The 17,897-nt window shown below is 46.2% G+C and overlaps 2 protein-coding genes across 5 annotated transcripts in view; both read left to right on the top strand.

Moving 5' to 3' along the window:
• Positions 1–608: 608 nt before the first annotated feature.
• soat1 (sterol O-acyltransferase 1) lies at positions 609–3,930 on the top strand. Its single transcript, XM_029147656.3, has 13 exons — positions 609–763; positions 894–953; positions 1,035–1,142; positions 1,260–1,545; positions 1,659–1,737; positions 1,836–1,920; positions 2,001–2,046; positions 2,134–2,263; positions 2,349–2,446; positions 2,519–2,617; positions 2,791–2,926; positions 3,070–3,215; positions 3,313–3,930. Exons 1-13 carry the CDS (start codon positions 633–635, stop codon positions 3,391–3,393), a joined length of 1,485 nt encoding a protein of 494 aa, XP_029003489.1. The 5' UTR covers positions 609–632; the 3' UTR covers positions 3,394–3,930.
• A 625-nt stretch (positions 3,931–4,555) lies between these two features.
• abl2 (c-abl oncogene 2, non-receptor tyrosine kinase) overlaps positions 4,556–17,897 on the top strand; it is an 18,602-nt gene continuing 5,260 nt past the window's right edge. The window contains exons 1-10 of one of the 4 annotated variants that reach the window (XM_029147640.3): positions 4,556–5,257; positions 12,512–12,673; positions 14,709–15,004; positions 15,108–15,380; positions 15,528–15,612; positions 15,767–15,944; positions 16,045–16,229; positions 16,318–16,470; positions 16,618–16,707; positions 16,837–17,019. In XM_029147640.3, the coding sequence (XP_029003473.1) occupies positions 5,038–5,257; positions 12,512–12,673; positions 14,709–15,004; positions 15,108–15,380; positions 15,528–15,612; positions 15,767–15,944; positions 16,045–16,229; positions 16,318–16,470; positions 16,618–16,707; positions 16,837–17,019 (1,825 nt within the window). In that variant the 5' untranslated portion in view covers positions 4,556–5,037. Of the gene's footprint in view, positions 5,258–10,965; positions 12,364–12,508; positions 12,674–14,708; positions 15,005–15,107; positions 15,381–15,527; positions 15,613–15,766; positions 15,945–16,044; positions 16,230–16,317; positions 16,471–16,617; positions 16,708–16,836; positions 17,020–17,897 lie in introns of those variants that run through there. The other 3 variants (XM_029147639.3, XM_029147642.3, XM_029147641.3) reach the window with 3 other exon arrangements.

The raw sequence follows: 17,897 nt of genomic DNA, 5'->3' as shown, positions 1-17,897 counted from the left end.
TTTTTGGATCTTGAAACACTGTATGTCACTTGTCCTCATCGTTGTCAATGCTGTAGTGCTCTGTCAGATGTTCAGGTCACAGTCGTTGTATATTCAGACAGATGTACATTCTGGGAACAATAAGAGCTGGTCATGTTTTTTAACGTTCCATACCCTGACATGTCCAATGGATAGCCCCTCAGGTTATCTCTAAGTGTCTGACATGCTGTGAATTGATGTTTATATTAGTGCGGTCAAAGTTCTGTTAAAATAAGGTCACCTGGCAACTGTTTGAGCTCTTTTTTGAATGTGTTCAAACAATAAGCATTTAATTTAATATATGGAGAAAAAACAGCTGCATTTTGACATTTTTTTTATTAATGGCACTTTACACTTGGTAACCCTTGTGTAATTTCAGGAAAAACTGACGTGGAACGCGTGATCAGCAAAAAGTCACAACTGAAAAGAAAAGCAGAGGTTAGTATGTCAGTGAACAGGAGTTAACACTTGATATGGACGAATCCAAATGGCGCAATGTTCAGTGATCTTGTTGACAGATTATTTTGTTTTCCTGCCGTTAATCATTTACTCATCCAGAAATCAGTAATGAACATTAAAATGAGCATAAAATTGTGCTGACACAGGGCGACCTAATGCGTCAGCTTGACGGTCAGGTCAATGACTTCATGGACAGCCTTATTGAGGAGTCGGCCAGCCTAGAGTCTGCACATGTAGCTGCTGTCCTCTCACCTTCAATGTCAGACAAGGAGAAAAGTAAACTCAGGTACGGCCGTTCAGGTTACTTTAAATAGGGATTATGTGAATTAATGGATGTTTCATCTCAATTCAGACATTTGATATTTGCAGCAGTTGCACAATCAATCAATTTATGGACATGTTCTATTTCCCTTTAGGCATCTTCAGCCTCCTCATGGTCAAGGGAAGGTTTTTGTCAGTCGCAGGTCTCTCTTGGAGTGAGTTGGATGTCTTCACTTTGCTGTTGATGTAAATGTCATCCCAGTAAATAGAAGCTAATTCCGTGTTTGTTTCCACAGTGACCTTTTTGAGGTGAATCACTTCAGGACAATCTACCACATGTTCATTGCGTTGCTCATTATTTTTATCCTCAGCACATTTGTGGTAGATTTCATTGATGAAGGCAGGTAATGTGAAGCTGTTATTGTTTTGTTTTTTTTTGTCCAATCTTAGTCTGCTGAGTCATACAACATCTTGCTATAGCCATGACCAGGGCATTCATTGTCTTCACCCCTTTGTCTAAGGTTGGTGCTGGACTTCGACCTGCTGGTATTTGCGTTTGGACAGTTCCCCCTGGTGGTGTGCACATGGATGTGCATGTTTCTGTCTGTGTTGCTGATTCCTTACACCTTGTTCCACCTGTGGTCACATACCCTGTCTGTATCGTGCAGTCACCCCAAAGTTTGCAATTTGCTGTTTGGCTCTGCTTTTGTGATCTACCTAACTCTGGGTCTGGGATTCCTGCCTCCATATGTGGCTGTGACCAACAGTTTGCCCCCTGCATCTTGCTTCATTGTCATAATGGAACAGGTAGATCAACATTAAAACTCTAATTGATATATAAATATGATACTGTGCATAAACTCAAATCTGTAGTTAAAATACGAATAAATGCCAAATTCATTTTAATTGTGTAATTCCAGGTGCGTCTAATGATGAAAGCTTACTCCTTTGTCAGAGAGAATGTACCGAGGGTTTTGGCCTGGTCTAAAGACAAAACAAGTAAGTTACTTTACAGCCATACTATATTTTTATCCTTACTTTTTAGATCAATATATGTATATAATTTATTAACAAGCAGCATTTCATGTGACCTACAGGTTCTGGCCCTGTGGTCCCTCAGGTTTCTCAATATCTCTACTTCCTGTTTGCTCCCACACTAATCTACAGAGACAACTATCCAAGGTAAACCGCTACCGTTCCAACATCACAGTTCTTTTGCATAAAATAGAGCATGTGTGATCACAAGGTGTTTCTTACTGCAGGAACCCAGTGATCCGGTGGGGGTATGTGGCTACAAATTTGCTTCAGGTGACAAATGCTTTCACATTTTAAAGCCAAATGTTCTTTAGATTGAAGGTAAACCATGGTTAAATTGTCTGACCCTTTATCACACAGGTACTGGGCTGTCTGTTCTACGCCTATTACGTGTTTGTGCGTCTGTGCATCCCTCAGTTCCACAGTATCAGTGGGCAGCTCTTTGACCTGAAGGCCATGGTGCTTTGTGTCTTTAACTCAATGCTACCAGGTAACGTCTGTTTGTGAACCCACATGACGTCCTCACCAGGAGGTGAGGGATATGGTTTTCCTTTAACATTGTCTCCTCATTGCAGGACTGTTGATTTCCCTGCTGGGGTTCTTTATCCTCCTCCACTGTTGGCTCAATGCATTTGCTGAGATGCTTCGCTTTGCTGATAGGATGTTTTACAAGGTGATGGACCTCTGCATTCACCTTCAGTCGCAATAGATTAAAATGAGAAATCAATTTGACCATGTATTTCAGGATTGGTGGAATTCAACATCTTTTGCCAATTACTACCGTACTTGGAATGTGGTGGTCCATGACTGGCTGTACTACTATGTGTACCGGGACTTTCTGTGGGTGAGGTGTTTTTCAGTTGATACAGTGCAGAATGTAAAGCCACAGCAATTTTTACTGTATATATGCATATATACATGCATACCCCAACATCTGAGTGAAAAGCTTTTTGTGTAAGTGTAATGTCATTATGTTCATTATGAGTCTGTTCTGTGATCTTGGTGCTGTTATTTCAGATGACTGGGAAACGCTTCAAACCCGGTGCCATGCTGTTTGTATTTACGGTGTCTGCAGTGGTTCATGAATACATTCTTGCAGTTGGCTTTGGCTTCTTCTATCCAGTGCTTTTCTGCCTCTTCATGACCTTTGGAAGTAAGACAAACTACTACATGTACACACTCTAATGCTGTTGCATAAATTCATGACATTACACAGTTACATTCTATGTTCTTATTTACATATATGTTTCTACGTTCATCTTCTCATTATGCTTCCAATCTTTTACTGTCTCACAGTGATGTTCAACTTCATTCTGCATGACCGAAGGAAAGGCCCCATCTGGAACATTATTATGTGGGCATCCCTCTTCCTGGGGCAGGGGGTCCTCATCTGTTTGTACTCACAAGAGTGGTATGCCCAGCGCTACTGCCCACTGAAGGAGGTAGAATGCATTTGGTCTCTATGACTACAGTATTTTTAAAGTTTTGTTTATAGTTTAAGTGCAGACATAAATTCAGCTTCATGTGTTTTTGTTTTAGCCTACATTTCTAGACCTACTGAAGCCTCGGTCCTGGAGCTGTCAGACGTTTGATGGTGGACTGATGGAACCTACGCACTGACCGCTGACAAGGACTACTACTGATCAGTATACTGTAAATGCAGCCAACCGTTCTGCTACTTTGTTTTTTGTTTTTTTGTTTTTTTAGCTGAACAAAGGTCATGAGTGATTCTGTAAACCTCTGTAGTTGTCTGCGTGTATTAACTTTCATTACAGCCAATTCAAAGGAAAAATAACAAGGTCACATTTGAAATACTAGTGAAAACTTTTTATATTATTGTCACAGACCTTTAAAACCTGAACTACTTTCACCTTTCATGAGATCAGTTATTCTATATCGAGTCAATTTATTCTTTAAATGCTGAATGTATTACTGAGAATCTAAATGAACTGGTTGACAAAATTGTATTATCTAGAGGTGTTTGCTAAATAAACCAATGCACTGTTGAAGTTGCAAATTTGTGCATGTTTAACTGCAGGGAGATTGTATTTACACTTGAAAATAACGGCATGCACAATAGGAAGTAAAAACCAGCAGTGAAGTCAGCACTTATGTGGCCACGGGGCGGCGCTGTACTAAAAGCTATTATTTCGTCATTTCGTTACATGGTTCTTTACAAAATCATTACTATTTTTTATAACAGATACACATTAATTAATGCTCTGTCGTACGTAGTTCAAGTTTAAGTTGAATACCACATTTGCTGTATTATAATTTGTTTCCATCATGCTATTAAAATGATGTTAATAAGGCTTTATATTAATGAAAACAACCAAACTGAAAGAATGTTGTTTGTTTTAACTATTTAATTTTGAAAGCAAGATTTTATATTTGTGATCACATTTTATGCTGAAATTGGGTCAGATGGCGCCTTTATGGGCAGATGTGTTCTATTTTGGGGTGTCAAAAAATGTCTGATACTTGGTTAAAGACGTTAAAGTAAAGAGCCTGCACATGAAAAAAATATAAGTTTGTCCTATTTTTATAACCATATGATTCTTGCTTTGATTTGCAACACCACAATAAAATATCTTTAATGTCTATAATTAAATAATAATTATATTATTTCCTACTGTAGTAGCTACAGGTGATTCCAGTCAACTCCACTAAAGCATTGTACTGCTTTCGTTATCGTAGTGTTTGATAGAGCTACAGATTTTTGCTGCTTTTTTTCCCACGACTCCGGTACCAGACGGGTCCATTGGACTCGCCGGAACCGGTGCCTGGGCATCGCTTGGCGCTCGCTGTGTTGCCGCCGGAGAGGTGGAGGATCGCAGCGAACCCCCGCCTTGTGCAACACATCTCTGTTCTGCGGTAAAGATGGCGGCGTCAGAGGGGGCGCGCAGCGGCCGGACAACGACTAGACGAGGCTGAAAAGCCTACGATTCGGCCGAATCTCGCTGTCGGGCCTCGTGGATTTCTGCTCGCGTATCATCGGGACCTGAGGAATAGAGGCGATCGTTGTCACACGGCCGGGGTGCGTTTTTATTGTTAAAGGTAGGGTGGGTGGGTTTCACAGAGAACTGCTAACGTGAGCTAACGGGCTAAGCTAGCGACTTAGCGCTAGCGCGGTGAAGAAGAGCGGGGAGGGGATCGAGGAGGACCGTTCGGGACAGGCCGCTCCAGCTCGGGGGAATGTGAACCAGGGGTGCACGGGGGCAGTCGTTCGCTTCGTCCCGCGCGTCCTTACATCAAACTACCGGGATGGGACAGCAGGTTGGCCGCGTCGGCGAGGGCGCAGCGACCGGACTCCAGCCACCGCAGCCGCACGCGTCCCAACCACACCAAGGCAAGGGGAACCGGGGAAGCGGCGCCGGGAGGAGACCCCGGGACCCCGGCAGCAGCAGCACCGGGACTCCGCCGGGCAAGACCGCTGCGGTGAACGTGCCCGACCCAGCGATCAACATATTCACACAGCATTCAGGTAAGGCTCATGCGGGGATGTGAGGGGGGTGCGAGGGGTCCGTCTTCGCTTGGATGTGGTGGCTAGCTGCGTCCATGCTAGTATGACAACGACGCGTTAGCGGAAATAGCCCAGCAAAGCAGCGTTAGCCTCTCACCTATGCTACTGTGTGTGTGTTGTGTTTTTTCATCATAATGTGCGTGGGATCCTCCTGTTCGACGCCAGGACAGCGTTGCGTTAAGCGGGTACAGATCCCAAAGGAGGCATCGTTTGAACAGAGATTAGCCCCAGCGGCTGGCTGTGCCTAAAGCCCCCTCTGTGTGAGCTTGGCTGGGTAAACAGTGTTTCTTGCCCCCTCATTGACAATCAGCGGCAGCCACCAGAGATCACATTACAATACCTGGTGGTTTCACATACTCCGTTACACCCTCTGTCAGATGACGTCTAGGGTTACAAGCTGACTGCACAGATTCACTGGGAAGTCTGTGTGAATTATTCAAGTTACTCCTTTGACTGTTTACATTCACACAAATGGCAAAGTCACATTGATTTGATTATAACATTGCAGCGTCTCCGCTCTCGCATGATGAAATCATCCCGTGGCTGCACAGAAGTGATGCCGGTGGTCTTTCCCTCCAGAGCCCTGCTCCACATGATGGAGATCACTGTTGCGTCTGTGTCCGTGCCTCTCACAAAGCTTTGTGTCTTTCCTCACATCTATCCTCTGGCGGGCGCTCACCTCAAGTTTGCTGACTGGGTTTAAAACTTGCCTTGTTTCGGTTCCTGCTCTCGACCCAACACCATAAAAGCACGAGGGAACGGCTTCAGGGAACGGGAAGCTTTTGTGTTCCTGGCTGCTGCGTATCAGACTTAAGCGTCCTCCCGTTGACGTGCAGGCACAGACAGGCCTGCTAAGTGCAGCGGCGCTCGCTGTCTGCACAGCGCCGTCCGCACAGCGCCGTCCTCTCCCGCGTCGGGTCAGGACCGGCCTTTTTATAGCAGCCGGGATGCAGCCAGTCACCCAGCTCCTCTTCAGGGCACACAGCAATAGAACAAAGGCTCTTAGGTGAAAGGCTTGGACCTGTGCACTCAGTCTTCCACACGGTCAGAATGTGATAATGGGGTATTGACTTTTAGATGGGTTTTGACGCAAGGCTGTTGGATTGTTTATTAGGCATTCGTACCCGCATATGATGCTAATAAAGCCTCCTCCTCATGTAATTGAAAGGTGCCACTCTGTGAGGAATGCGCGTTTGTTCCTGCGTGACTATCAAGCGAGTGTTAGCAGGAGTTATGTGCTTCTAGCAGAGTTTCAGGAAAGAGACACACAGTGTTTGAAGGGTATTGGTATAAACTGGCCAGTGGCCTGTACAAACTGCTCCTTATGTTGATGTCCGTAGATCATCACTAATGAGACGACCGTTGCAAGTCATTGAGGAACTGCTGCAGCTCCTGTGTGCTGATTCAACGGAAGGCATTTAGACACCCCCCTTCTGTTATTACTGGTTGAAGTGCAGAGTTTGTGAATCACTGGTGGCCACATATCGATGGTTCCACTCCCATCAGCGTGGTCAGGACTTCAGAGATCTCCTTGTCTGCACTGGCTCCATCTGATACACACACTGCAGTGCGGAGAGTTTTTAACTGTTTATCTGATTCAGAGGCGTGAAAAAGCTGAAAAACTGCACTGTGGTGCGCCTGGATTTATCAAATGAAATGATTTGTGGTTTGTCAAATCTAAATTTTGCATTTGGACAAATCTTGATGCTTTATGGTGATTAATTAGTTCACAGTATAAAAAAGTAGTTCGATAGTTCTGAAGATTATTTTTATGAAGTCAACAAGGAAGTAGGCTGATCTATTTTTACTCATTCTGCTCAGATCATTGAAAGTGGGGCAGACGAGTGGATCAGAATATTTTTTGGCAGCCTTCCTGTTAGTGAATTTTGAGCCAGATGCATTATGCCTCAAGAACAGCACAATTAAAGCTGCCCTCGGGAGAAAATAGATGCCTGGATCTAGGATCCCACGGCTTAAGCTGATTTGCATCACGGATGAAATTAGATTAGAGGCAAATCCACTTTTCTGTGGACTCCATGTGCTAAAAACCCGACATCCAGGATAAACCGCACAGCAGACACTTCAGTGTTTGGGGGACATCAACTTTCAGACACTTCAGAGGCTGTGGCGGGGTTTAAATAGGATTTAATGGATGATATCCTGGAGCAAAGATTGTTTGCGCAGTTAAAGACTTGCTAATTGACACTAGAGTCAGCCAATAACCACTAGGAGGAGCCGTGGTCACGAATCGGCCTGTTAAATGTGACAGAAACAGATGGGATCATTGTGACACACGTGGCAAAGAAAGGTTTGATGAGACAACTGCGTTTGAAACAAGGATTGTTTCTGTCAGGACACTGTAATGCACGTCCTTCACACCGGTCTGTCTGTCTGTCTGTCTGTCTGTCTGTCTGTCTGTCTGTCTGTCTGTCTGTCTGTCTGTCTGTCTGTCTGTCTGTCTGTCTGTCTGTCTGTCTGTCTGTCTGTCTGTCCTCCCTGATGCTCAGCCTGAGCCTCTGCTCTTTGTCCCTGTGTTCAATTTAATGAATTGAAGAAGCGCGTAATTCCGTCCGTTTTAAGGTCATTAACAGACATGAATTTCCCGGGAACGACGCTTTTGTGTTGCTGCGACTTTGCGTTCTCGTCCCCGACTCCCGGTCGCTGCCTTGAGCCGTGGCATCTGCTTCCAGTCAACCTTGTGTACGTCCCAAAACCACAGTCCTGGTTTTTAATCCTTGGCTCCGACTCGCTTCCATCTTATATTATTAGAGAGTGAGGATTAATCAAAGCAGTGGGTGATGCTGTGCAGGCGGTGAAACCATCCCTTGCGTCTGGCTGCTTCGTGGAGCGGTGCTGCCGAACCGTTGTAGTGTCTTTTGGTGAAATCAGTCTTTGCCCGTGGGCTCTAATGGGTTAGAAAGTGGGGGGGGGCGCGTCTGTGCCAAGCCCGGTAAGCACTGTTGTGCTTCCAGGACCGGTTCTATGTCGCTGGCATTATCACCGCTGCTTATTTGCTGAGCTGCAAACTGGGGACCGGGTTTGGAAAGGCTCACATGAACACTTGCTGTAGTTCCTGTCTTTTTGGTGACGATGAGACAATTAGGCACGTCCCACTTCTTTGCTTTCATTGTCCATCGACTGACTAGGCAAATCTGGGGTACTGCCCCAAATACCCCCATGTGATTATTCTGAGAAGAAGCTGCCAGATGGTGTTGATCTGATTCCAGCCTCCATTCATTTATGTCAGACAATTACAATTCATTGACTCATGAAGCTTACACCTACACCCTGGAGTAGGTGTGTTCACTTATACTGTGTCTCTCTACCTGTGGCCGGTGGTGCCATCTAAACTGACCTCAGCCAAACATTTTACATAACCCACCGCCGGCATATTTGTTGCATCATGCATAAGAGCGCTGGATGTGCTGATCTGCAGTGAGGACAGAGCCTCAACACCTCCATTGTGTGTAATTGTGTGTGAATTCTTGGCTTCTTCTGTACAGAGAAAGACACTTTCTTATTGTCTTGGGATCTCGACGGGACGAAAGTAAAATAACTTGTTCCAAAGGCGTGTTTGACTTTGTTATGTCATCACAAGAACTGAATAGCATCTTTAACGGGGCTTTGCTGGCTTCTGCACTGAACTCGTCCGAGAGCCCGCGTGAAACGGGCCGTTGTAGTTGGAAGTGGTCACCCGCCACTCACCCTCTCTGCTGTCGCTGAGAGGAGCACTTAGCTGTGTTACCAGCACACCTAGAGGGAAGCACTTAGACCCATTATTAACCCAGAACAAGCCCTGAGAGGGCAGGGCGGGCCGCGCTGTGGGCTGGGCCATTATTCCTCCACATTCCAGGATGATCTGCTGGCCCTCAGGCCCTGGCTGGTGTGTGTCCACTCCCTAATTGGCCTGTGTCCATGTGGATGACAGACACGGAGCTGAATAGGCCACGGTCACAGGCTTCGCTTGTGCGGAGGGGAGGCGTGAACTTGATGGCGGGGACATTGTGAGTGCGCACAAGATAAATGTGTATTTATTGCTGAAGCTTTTATTAATACTACACAACTCAGTTTAGTGGGTGTGTTTGCTCAGTCGTTAAACTTCTTTGCTCAGGGGCAAAATCCAGTTAAATCTGAGTTTGTTTTTCAAGTTATGAACTATTGGCTCTGGTCCTCTATTTTTAACAGACTAGAGTAGGTTACATGCACATAATATGTAGCACGAACATAAATCTGTGCTGAGGACACGTATCACAGATCTGATTCATCAAGGTCCTGTGTGACATGGACTGTGTTGGTTTTAAGCTGAAATTAACTGGATCTGATGGGAGTTTTTTTTTTCTAACCTTGAAATCTCCTGCAGTAACCGGCCGCATCCTAAAATTCCCCCACGGATCTTAAATGGCGGAGTCATAATCGATGTGCCCATTATTACCATGCTTTACGAGACAGCTGTTGCTGCATGATTTAGCAGTGATTCAGCGATTATGGGATGTCGCACAGACGCTGGTGCGAGGTTACAACACGGCGCTGGTCGGCGTGAACCAGTTCCTCGGTCTCGCGTCCCGGTTTTTGCCGGGCCGTGGACCTCCGACGCTCCCTTTCACGCTTCCTCTGCGCGAGCGCCGCCGGGTCTGCTGCAGCCGGTCTTTGGGCTTATGCAGCGTCTGCTGCATGCGGGTCTCATCCGTGTCATTGTGTCGGGGTTTTGTGTGGGCTTCCTGCAAGCGGCCGACTCCTCCACCATCACTGTGCTGTGAGTTATTTCTGGATGTCATGCTGCTGTGTTTTGTTGTCCAGCAGTTAAAAATACACACTTACCTCACGGGTGGTGGGCTTTAGATATGATCTGCATTGTTTTTGATTAGGGCATGTAAGATGTTCTTTTGTGTGTGTGTGCTGTTTAATGCTCGGGCACAAGTTGGCTAAGTGAAGTCTTCACAGACACACAGAGGCTCAAATGTTCCCACAGACAGCTGCAGGGGACGCACGCCGGTGGCGGGACGGCCCACGTCGCCCGTCACCGTGGATGTGTGCGCGCGTGCTTGGCATGCGTGCCGTGGGACCGGGGTCACCTCTGTCCCAGCTGCCTCAGGGGTGACAGGCCTGACGTGCCCCTCGGACCCTCTCTGCTGCACTGAACACAAAGCCGTGGTTTCTTAACGGCCCACATGTGTTCTGAGGCACCCGGGCCGACACACGACAGGCCACATGCAGGCATCTGCCCCTTCAATCACACGGACCAGCGCAAAGGGGTCGAGTCTGTCCAAGCGGAACAGCATCCAACGGTGTAGAGTCAAACCATTTGGTGCTATGAAAACAAGTCCATCCACTTATGTTTGTAGATTTGAGCCTCGAATAACATCAGTTATCTCACAGTTTCATGAAAAACAATGCTGAGAAGATTGATGTAATATATGTCCATGTAAGAAGAGCAGCTCTGACAGTTGGCTCAGTCTGGATTGAGCAGTTGTAGTTGTACACACACACACACACACACACACACACACACACACACACACACACACTAGTAGAGCTCAACAGGACCTGTCCCCCTGGGAACGAGACCAGCCATCTGCTGTTTGCCACAGCGCTGGTACGGACGGACACACACACACACACACACACACACACACACACACACACACACACACACACACAGAAGTACCTCATTTAGCTTAGCTTTCCTCCATACCATACACCCCCACCCCACCCCACCCCCAGCTTCTGTCTATACCACATGTAACACACGCCATCCTTCCTCCCCCTTTGCCACGTTTTCCCTCTTGTACAGTGACTGTAGTCCACCGTAGTCATTCATGGATGTCTGTGCTCTCGACACGCGCCTTGGAAATTGTAACTCCTTCAGACCTCATCAAAGATAGTCAGGAGCTCTCAGCAGGAGGCTGCTAGTCACTACCGGGAGCGTAGGTGGCGTGAGTAGAAACTCTTTCTGGGGGTCTCTGGAACTTTCGCCTCATGAAGAAGATGACTTAAAGAATTAGTTTATATTACCCAGTGTACGTAGACACAGTAAGGCATTAACGCAGTCAGCACAGAAGAAAAACCAGTGTTTCCTAGGATTCCTGCCTGCCAAAGATGTACTGGGAACTATGGCTGAGCCAAGTCACGGCCAGTGCTGCTCTACAGTGTATGCTGCTTCAGAACAAAGGTGGGCAAGTCTTTGTGTGTTAGTGCTTGATTGTTTTTAATGTTACTACAGTCTGAACAACTTCTGCTTGAGTTTGACTACATTAGTCACGCATTTCACAAACTAAGTGTTAACATCCTGGATCTTTCTCACCAACGTACTCACATGCCCAATGATGTGTTGACAATCTGCAATTACAATAACATAATCGGAGCAGCTGTGGTTCAGGATGAAAGGACTTGTTACTCATTAGCGCTTGTTATTGAAAACACTTACAAGAGGATTAATTTGTCTGGACTGACAGCTGTTACAAGTGGAGGAATCAGTCTTGTCTTAGCAAGTTGTTGTTATTTTCTTTAGCTCTTTGGGATCATGCACTGCAGAAAGAGAAGCTTTTGTTGTTGTCAGTGCTTTCATTCTGCTGTTTTCTATAAAAGTCTAAATTCATGCCTGCTACACAACACATCTTTGCTGTTGTGTTTTTATCAAGTATTCAAGTATTTCACGTACTTGATCTTTCCATTTCCATTGTGACCCTCCTCCTCACTCAGCAGCTGTCCAGACATGCAGTGACTTCGGCAGCAGCTGGTGTCTACACATGTACTGGTTCGTGGAGTCTGTGGGTGTGTTTCAGGTGGTTGCGATCATCACTGCAATCATCCTTTAATGTGTGAAGCTCCTCCCCGGTTGCTCCCCGTGTATATACACACACAGACACACACCCAAAAACACTCTCGCCTCAGATCTCACCTGGCTCAGCCTCGACTTAAATGACAGTGTTCCAATCCGAGGCCTCTGGCTCAAGTAATGCTTCTGAGGTGCCTGCAAGCAAGCGGCAGTTTTGAGGAAGAGTGGACCGCTCTGAGCGGCCGCCATCGTCAGACAGGGTTCCGAGGTGGAACCAAGCCTGGACAAACAGGTAGTCAGTTCGTCCTCAGGATCCATGGACTGGTATTGGGACCAGACTGAGAAGGAGCACTGAATCGTTCGTCAGCGAACCACCTGTGTAGTGTTTTACTGTGGTATTGCAGTGTCCCTAACGCATGCGCCTTCCTTTCCTCCAGAAGCTCTGCACCGGCCGTTCGGCCTGGACTCTGCGGCACTGACGGAGGCGGTGCGCTGGAGCTCCAAGGAGAACCTACTTGGGGCAACCGAGAGCGACCCCAACCTCTTTGTTGCACTTTATGACTTTGTTGCCAGCGGAGACAACACACTCAGCATCACCAAAGGTAAGCACTGGTTTGGCATTGTGATATTTCCCATTTAAATTTCCCCAAAAGGACATTTATATTATGTCATGAGACTGTTGAAGAGTTGACGGCGTTTAGTGATGATGCATGCGCCCTCACCTAAGGTTGTCAACCACGCCTTGCACTGTTGATGTTCTTAGCAACAGCGTAGAATTATTCTTTAGGCGTAACGAGAATTCATCACATGCCAACGACAGGCAGGTCAGTGACGGTTGGAAAGGTTTGCTTTTATGAATGGAAATCACAGGAATGTGTGTCAGTAGATCTTATCCAAGTGCTACTGTTGGTGCACCTCCTCATGACATCAGCAGGTATCAGACCTTCAGCTATGTTTTCCTTTGTCCTCCTCCCACACACATCACATCTATCATTCATATTTATGTTAAGCCATTACGCCACTACTCAAATGCATTAATGCTTTGTTACACATTACACCACCTGCAAGACTCCACAGATTTGGAAATAATGTCAGTGCTTAAAATGCCAGCGATGCTTGCCTTATGTCTAAACCCTAATCCCATCCAAACCAGCAGCAGTTAACCAGCTCCCCCCAGAGTAATGATGATGTCCTCAATATTATCCAGAGAAAGCCAGGTTTGTGTCCCCACCCTATTTAAAGTATTAAACATAGAGGAGCGTTTTAATTATGCATCGTTTTAAGGCTTCCCCCTCAGCCGCCGCGTGTGGAAGTGGTGTTTAGCCCCTGACTCATCCAGGGCATCTGAGATTTTTGCCCACATGTGCGCCGTCAGGCTTCATTTCACTTTCCCTGTCTGTCCCGGTCTTTGCTGTGTCGCACGGAAAACCCACACCATCATTGCTATCCAATTCATAATTTGCTCAACCGTGACAATAACAGCTGGGTCACGCAGCAGGTGGAGGCGGATCACGCAGGCGGGCTGAGCGGGACCATGTCGGCGGCTAATAAGCGTCTCCTCTCTGTGCCAGACTGGAGCTCCACTTCAGGCACACACGGCTCCTTGTGGGAGAGGCAGTCAGTGTTTCCACTCCAGCACAACCTAGAGACACAGAACACAGACGCGGTGGAGACTGGTGGATTGGTGGGCTGGATGTGGATAACCATATCTGTTTAATGTATCTCCGTGGACCTGGTTTGCGGTTGTGTGTTATTCTGAAAAGACTTTCTTCTAACTAACTAAACGCATGCAAGTTCCTGTCCGTGACTTTAGAATTTGCCCCGTGCCTTTGAATCCTCATAATGCCCCCGTTCTGTAGTCTTTCTACATCAGCTTTTGCAGTAATCAGTTTTTCCAGCTTGACTTCCTGGATAAAAATAGCATTTTGTCACCATTACCTGATGGAATGTGACGCAGCCAACACAGACCCCTTGCATCGGTTTAATGCAGGGCTATTCCCTGTGAACAACTACTGAAGGGTGACTATGACCACGTAGTCATCATAGCCGCTGAAATAAGGGTCCGGAACTTAAAAACTGAGTAAGCGTGAATGATGTGAAATGCCAGTGATGAGGGCGCGTGTAGTGACGTGAAGGGGAAGTAAACTGATGGATCCTTCTTACTGCTCTGCCATCTCCCATACAGCCAGGACTGATCGCTCAGTGTTCTTTCATGCTTCGATGGGTCCCTCCCTCTCTCCGGTCTCTTACACATCAGCCTCTGCGTTCCCTCATGTCGGCAGCACTGACGTCAGACTGAGACAACAGACCAAGTCGCTACATGCCTGGTTTTGCCTGGCCTTCTATGTCAGATATGCAGTTTACCCAACCTTATCACTGTTCCGTAGCATTTGGTGTAGTTTTAACAAGGTGTGCGTCACATATCTGCATTTAGACCAATATAGTGATCTAATGAAACAGATGGGGGGAAATGCAGATGGTTCATCATCTTGTGGCTTACACCTTTTATATAATCGCTAACCAGCCGTCCAGACCTAAAGGCCACAGTATTGTGAGAAAATAGTGTCTCCTCGAGTATTTTCTACATTTTGTGATATTTTATGGGTCGGTCTTCCTCGTTCTTCCTCCCGTGTCCAGGTGAGAAGCTGTGTGTGCTGGGCTACAATCAGAATGGAGAGTGGAGTGAAGTGCGCTCCAAGAACGGCCAGGGTTGGGTGCCCTCCAACTACATCACGCCGGTCAACAGTCTGGAGAAGCACAGCTGGTACCATGGGCCTGTGTCCCGCAGCGCTGCAGAGTACCTGCTGTCATCCCTCATCAATGGGAGCTTTTTGGTTCGGGAAAGCGAGAGCAGCCCGGGACAGCTGTCCATATCGTTGCGCTACGAGGGGAGAGTCTACCACTATCGGATCAACACAGGCTCTGATGGGAAGGTAGGCAGATGAATGGTTCAGGATGATCATCACTGCATCACTGCTGATCCTTTTACCAGCTACAACAAATGTAAACTTTCCCCGTTGTCTCCTCCGCCTTCAGGTTTATGTAACGTCCGAGAGCCGCTTTGCCACCCTCGCCGAGCTGGTCCACCACCACTCCACTGTAGCCGATGGCCTAGTCACCACACTGCACTATCCAGCTCCCAAATGTAACAAGCCCACAGTGTATGGTGTGTCTCCAATCCATGACAAGTGGGAGATGGAGCGCACAGACATCACCATGAAGCACAAGCTGGGTGGGGGCCAGTATGGGGAGGTGTACGTGGGAGTGTGGAAAAAGTACAACTTCACAGTGGCAGTCAAAACGCTCAAGGTAAGAGGCTCGGCTTAATATTAAGTTTGGATATTTCACCGCAGTCATAGATTTCCCCCTGCAGGCCTGTTTGGGTATTACACGTGATAATTACATGAATTACATTTTTCCATTATTTATCACCGTTCCTCTTTTCTGTAATGACAGGAGGACACCATGGAAGTTGAAGAGTTTTTAAAGGAGGCGGCAGTTATGAAGGAGGTCAAACACCCAAACCTTGTTCAGCTACTGGGTCAGCATTAGATTCTATTTTATTTAACATTGCTTTTTAAATTCGGTGTGGTCTCTGAACTTTTCAAATGGTAACATCTTCATCAACACATTGAGGCCCTTTTGCCAGTTTTTGCAGACAAACTCACGCTTGTTGACACCTGTATTCCACGCAGGAGTGTGTACGTTGGAGCCTCCGTTCTACATTGTGACAGAGTACATGCCACATGGCAATCTGCTGGACTACTTGAGGGACTGTGACAAGGAGGAGGTGAATGCTGTGGTTCTGCTCTATATGGCCACACAGATCTCCTCTGCCATGGAGTACTTGGAAAAGATGAACTTCATACACAGGTGAGGGCACGGCCCTGGTGTGTCTCATCGCTGTCTTCCAGGCTCGAGTCCCTTTCTCAGTTTCAGCCTATTCCTCTCGCCACCTTGCTTCATCCCACAGGGATCTTGCAGCAAGGAATTGCCTGGTCGGGGAGAATCATGTTGTAAAAGTTGCAGACTTTGGTCTGAGCAGGTTGATGACCGGCGACACCTACACTGCCCACGCTGGGGCTAAGTTTCCCATCAAATGGACTGCACCCGAAAGCCTTGCGTATAACACCTTCTCCATCAAGTCAGACGTCTGGGGTGAGCAAATGAGGCATGCAGCCTTTGTTCCCTTATCTCATTTTCATCATACATATGTTTGATCCTGGCTATTGTTCTTGTCCTGCAGCTTTTGGGGTGCTTCTGTGGGAAATCGCCACCTATGGCATGTCTCCGTATCCTGGTATTGACCTTTCACAGGTCTACGACCTCTTGGAGAAAGGCTATCGCATGGAGCAGCCTGAGGGTTGTCCACCCAAAGTCTATGAACTCATGAAAGCATGTGAGTCTACTTATCTCAGTTATTTGACAACATGGCTATGAAAAATTCTCTCGTTCCCTTTCTTTCACAAAGAAAATATGACCTGACCTACACATTCTTTAATGTGTATTCACACTAATGCAGTGTATTTTTCTCTGTTTCTACCAGGTTGGCAATGGAGTCCGTTAGATCGACCTTCTTTTTCAGAGATCCACCAAGCCTTTGAAACAATGTTCCATGACTCCAGCATCTCTGAAGGTAGAGTAACGTTTAATCAGTTTCTGAAATAGCTGCAGTGATTGGGCCGATCATTTGCCCAATCGCTGCAGCTATCAATTGGGAAAACCCTGCCTCTAAACTCTGTACTGTCTTCTTTGTACGTTCCAGAAGTGGCAGAGGAGCTCTGTAAGACGGCCTCCTCTGGTCACTGCGCTCCATTGCACTCTTTCAGTCATGACATGCCTCAGTTGCCTTTCAAATCTCGCACTCCTCACAAGCACACAGAAAACAAGGAAAACATTGAGGGAGGACTGGACGGGCGCACCGACCACAGCACGCACAGTCACTCAGGTACCGCCACCCATGACTACCTTACTGTCAACCAGCCGAGTACGCAGCATAATAATCCTGCAGGTGTGTCAGTGGACACCACGTCGGAGAGTCCTCTGCAGCGCCGCCGAGCCCGTCGTCTGAAGAGGGAGGGGGTCGTTTTCCTTAGCAACTGACCACAGTGCTCTTACTAAATGCAAGCACAGCCTGGATGGTCCTCATGTAACAGTTTGAGGAACTAGAGTAAAAAGTATTTTAGAGTTCTGACTATTGATTCATTAAGTTTTATTGGTCATAAAAAAGGTAATTAAGTTGAATTATCTCTAAAACAAAGTATAAACCGAAATACTAAGCTTTGTAATTTCACATTCCCTAACTGATACATATTTAAAAATGTCCTTGTTATGAACTTGTGCTAACATTCACTAACCCAATAATTAAATTAAACTTTATTGCCTGTTGTTTGTCTGGTTTTAAGTTATTACATATTTATTATTTATTTTAATTTTCAGATAAACATTTGTGTGTTTTGAGCTTGCTCTACATTTGTGTTTGTACGTGTTATGGTTTTATTTTTTGTTGTTTTTTGTTGTGGATTTTTTATCAGTTTTATTTTTTACCAGCAATAAGAGCAATGTTTTATGAAAGCCAGTAAATGTCACATAAATATTTTGAGAAGCCATAAAGTACATGGACAAAATAATTGTGAGTGATGCCAATGATTGGGTTCAATTGGATAGAAAAGTGTAAAAAAAATAATAAAACTCATTTAAACAAGAATTTACATTACATTTCTGACTGTGGTTCAGAAAATCAAACAGTTCATCCATTAATCACTGGTGTCTGTGAAGGTTCACAGTCAACCTGGGGAGCTGAATCGGCAACTGGTTGCCACTTCC

Source organism: Betta splendens, chromosome 4 (assembly GCF_900634795.4).
Source record: "Betta splendens chromosome 4, fBetSpl5.4, whole genome shotgun sequence".
NCBI classification, from domain to species: domain Eukaryota; kingdom Metazoa; phylum Chordata; class Actinopteri; order Anabantiformes; family Osphronemidae; genus Betta; species Betta splendens.
This window is presented reverse-complemented; position numbering and strand designations above follow the sequence as displayed.

What these genes read in the sequence shown, in the direction of transcription:
- soat1 (XM_029147656.3), top strand. Translation starts at nt 633, where the DNA reads ATGCGTCAGCTTGACGGTCAGGTCAATGACTTCATGGACAGCCTTATT. An exon ending in TCATTGTCATAATGGAACAG is followed by an intron (nt 1,546 to 1,658) that starts GTAGATCAACAT and finishes GTGTAATTCCAG; the next exon opens with GTGCGTCTAATGATGAAAGC. An exon ending in CTGATAGGATGTTTTACAAG is followed by an intron (nt 2,447 to 2,518) that starts GTGATGGACCTC and finishes CATGTATTTCAG; the next exon opens with GATTGGTGGAATTCAACATC.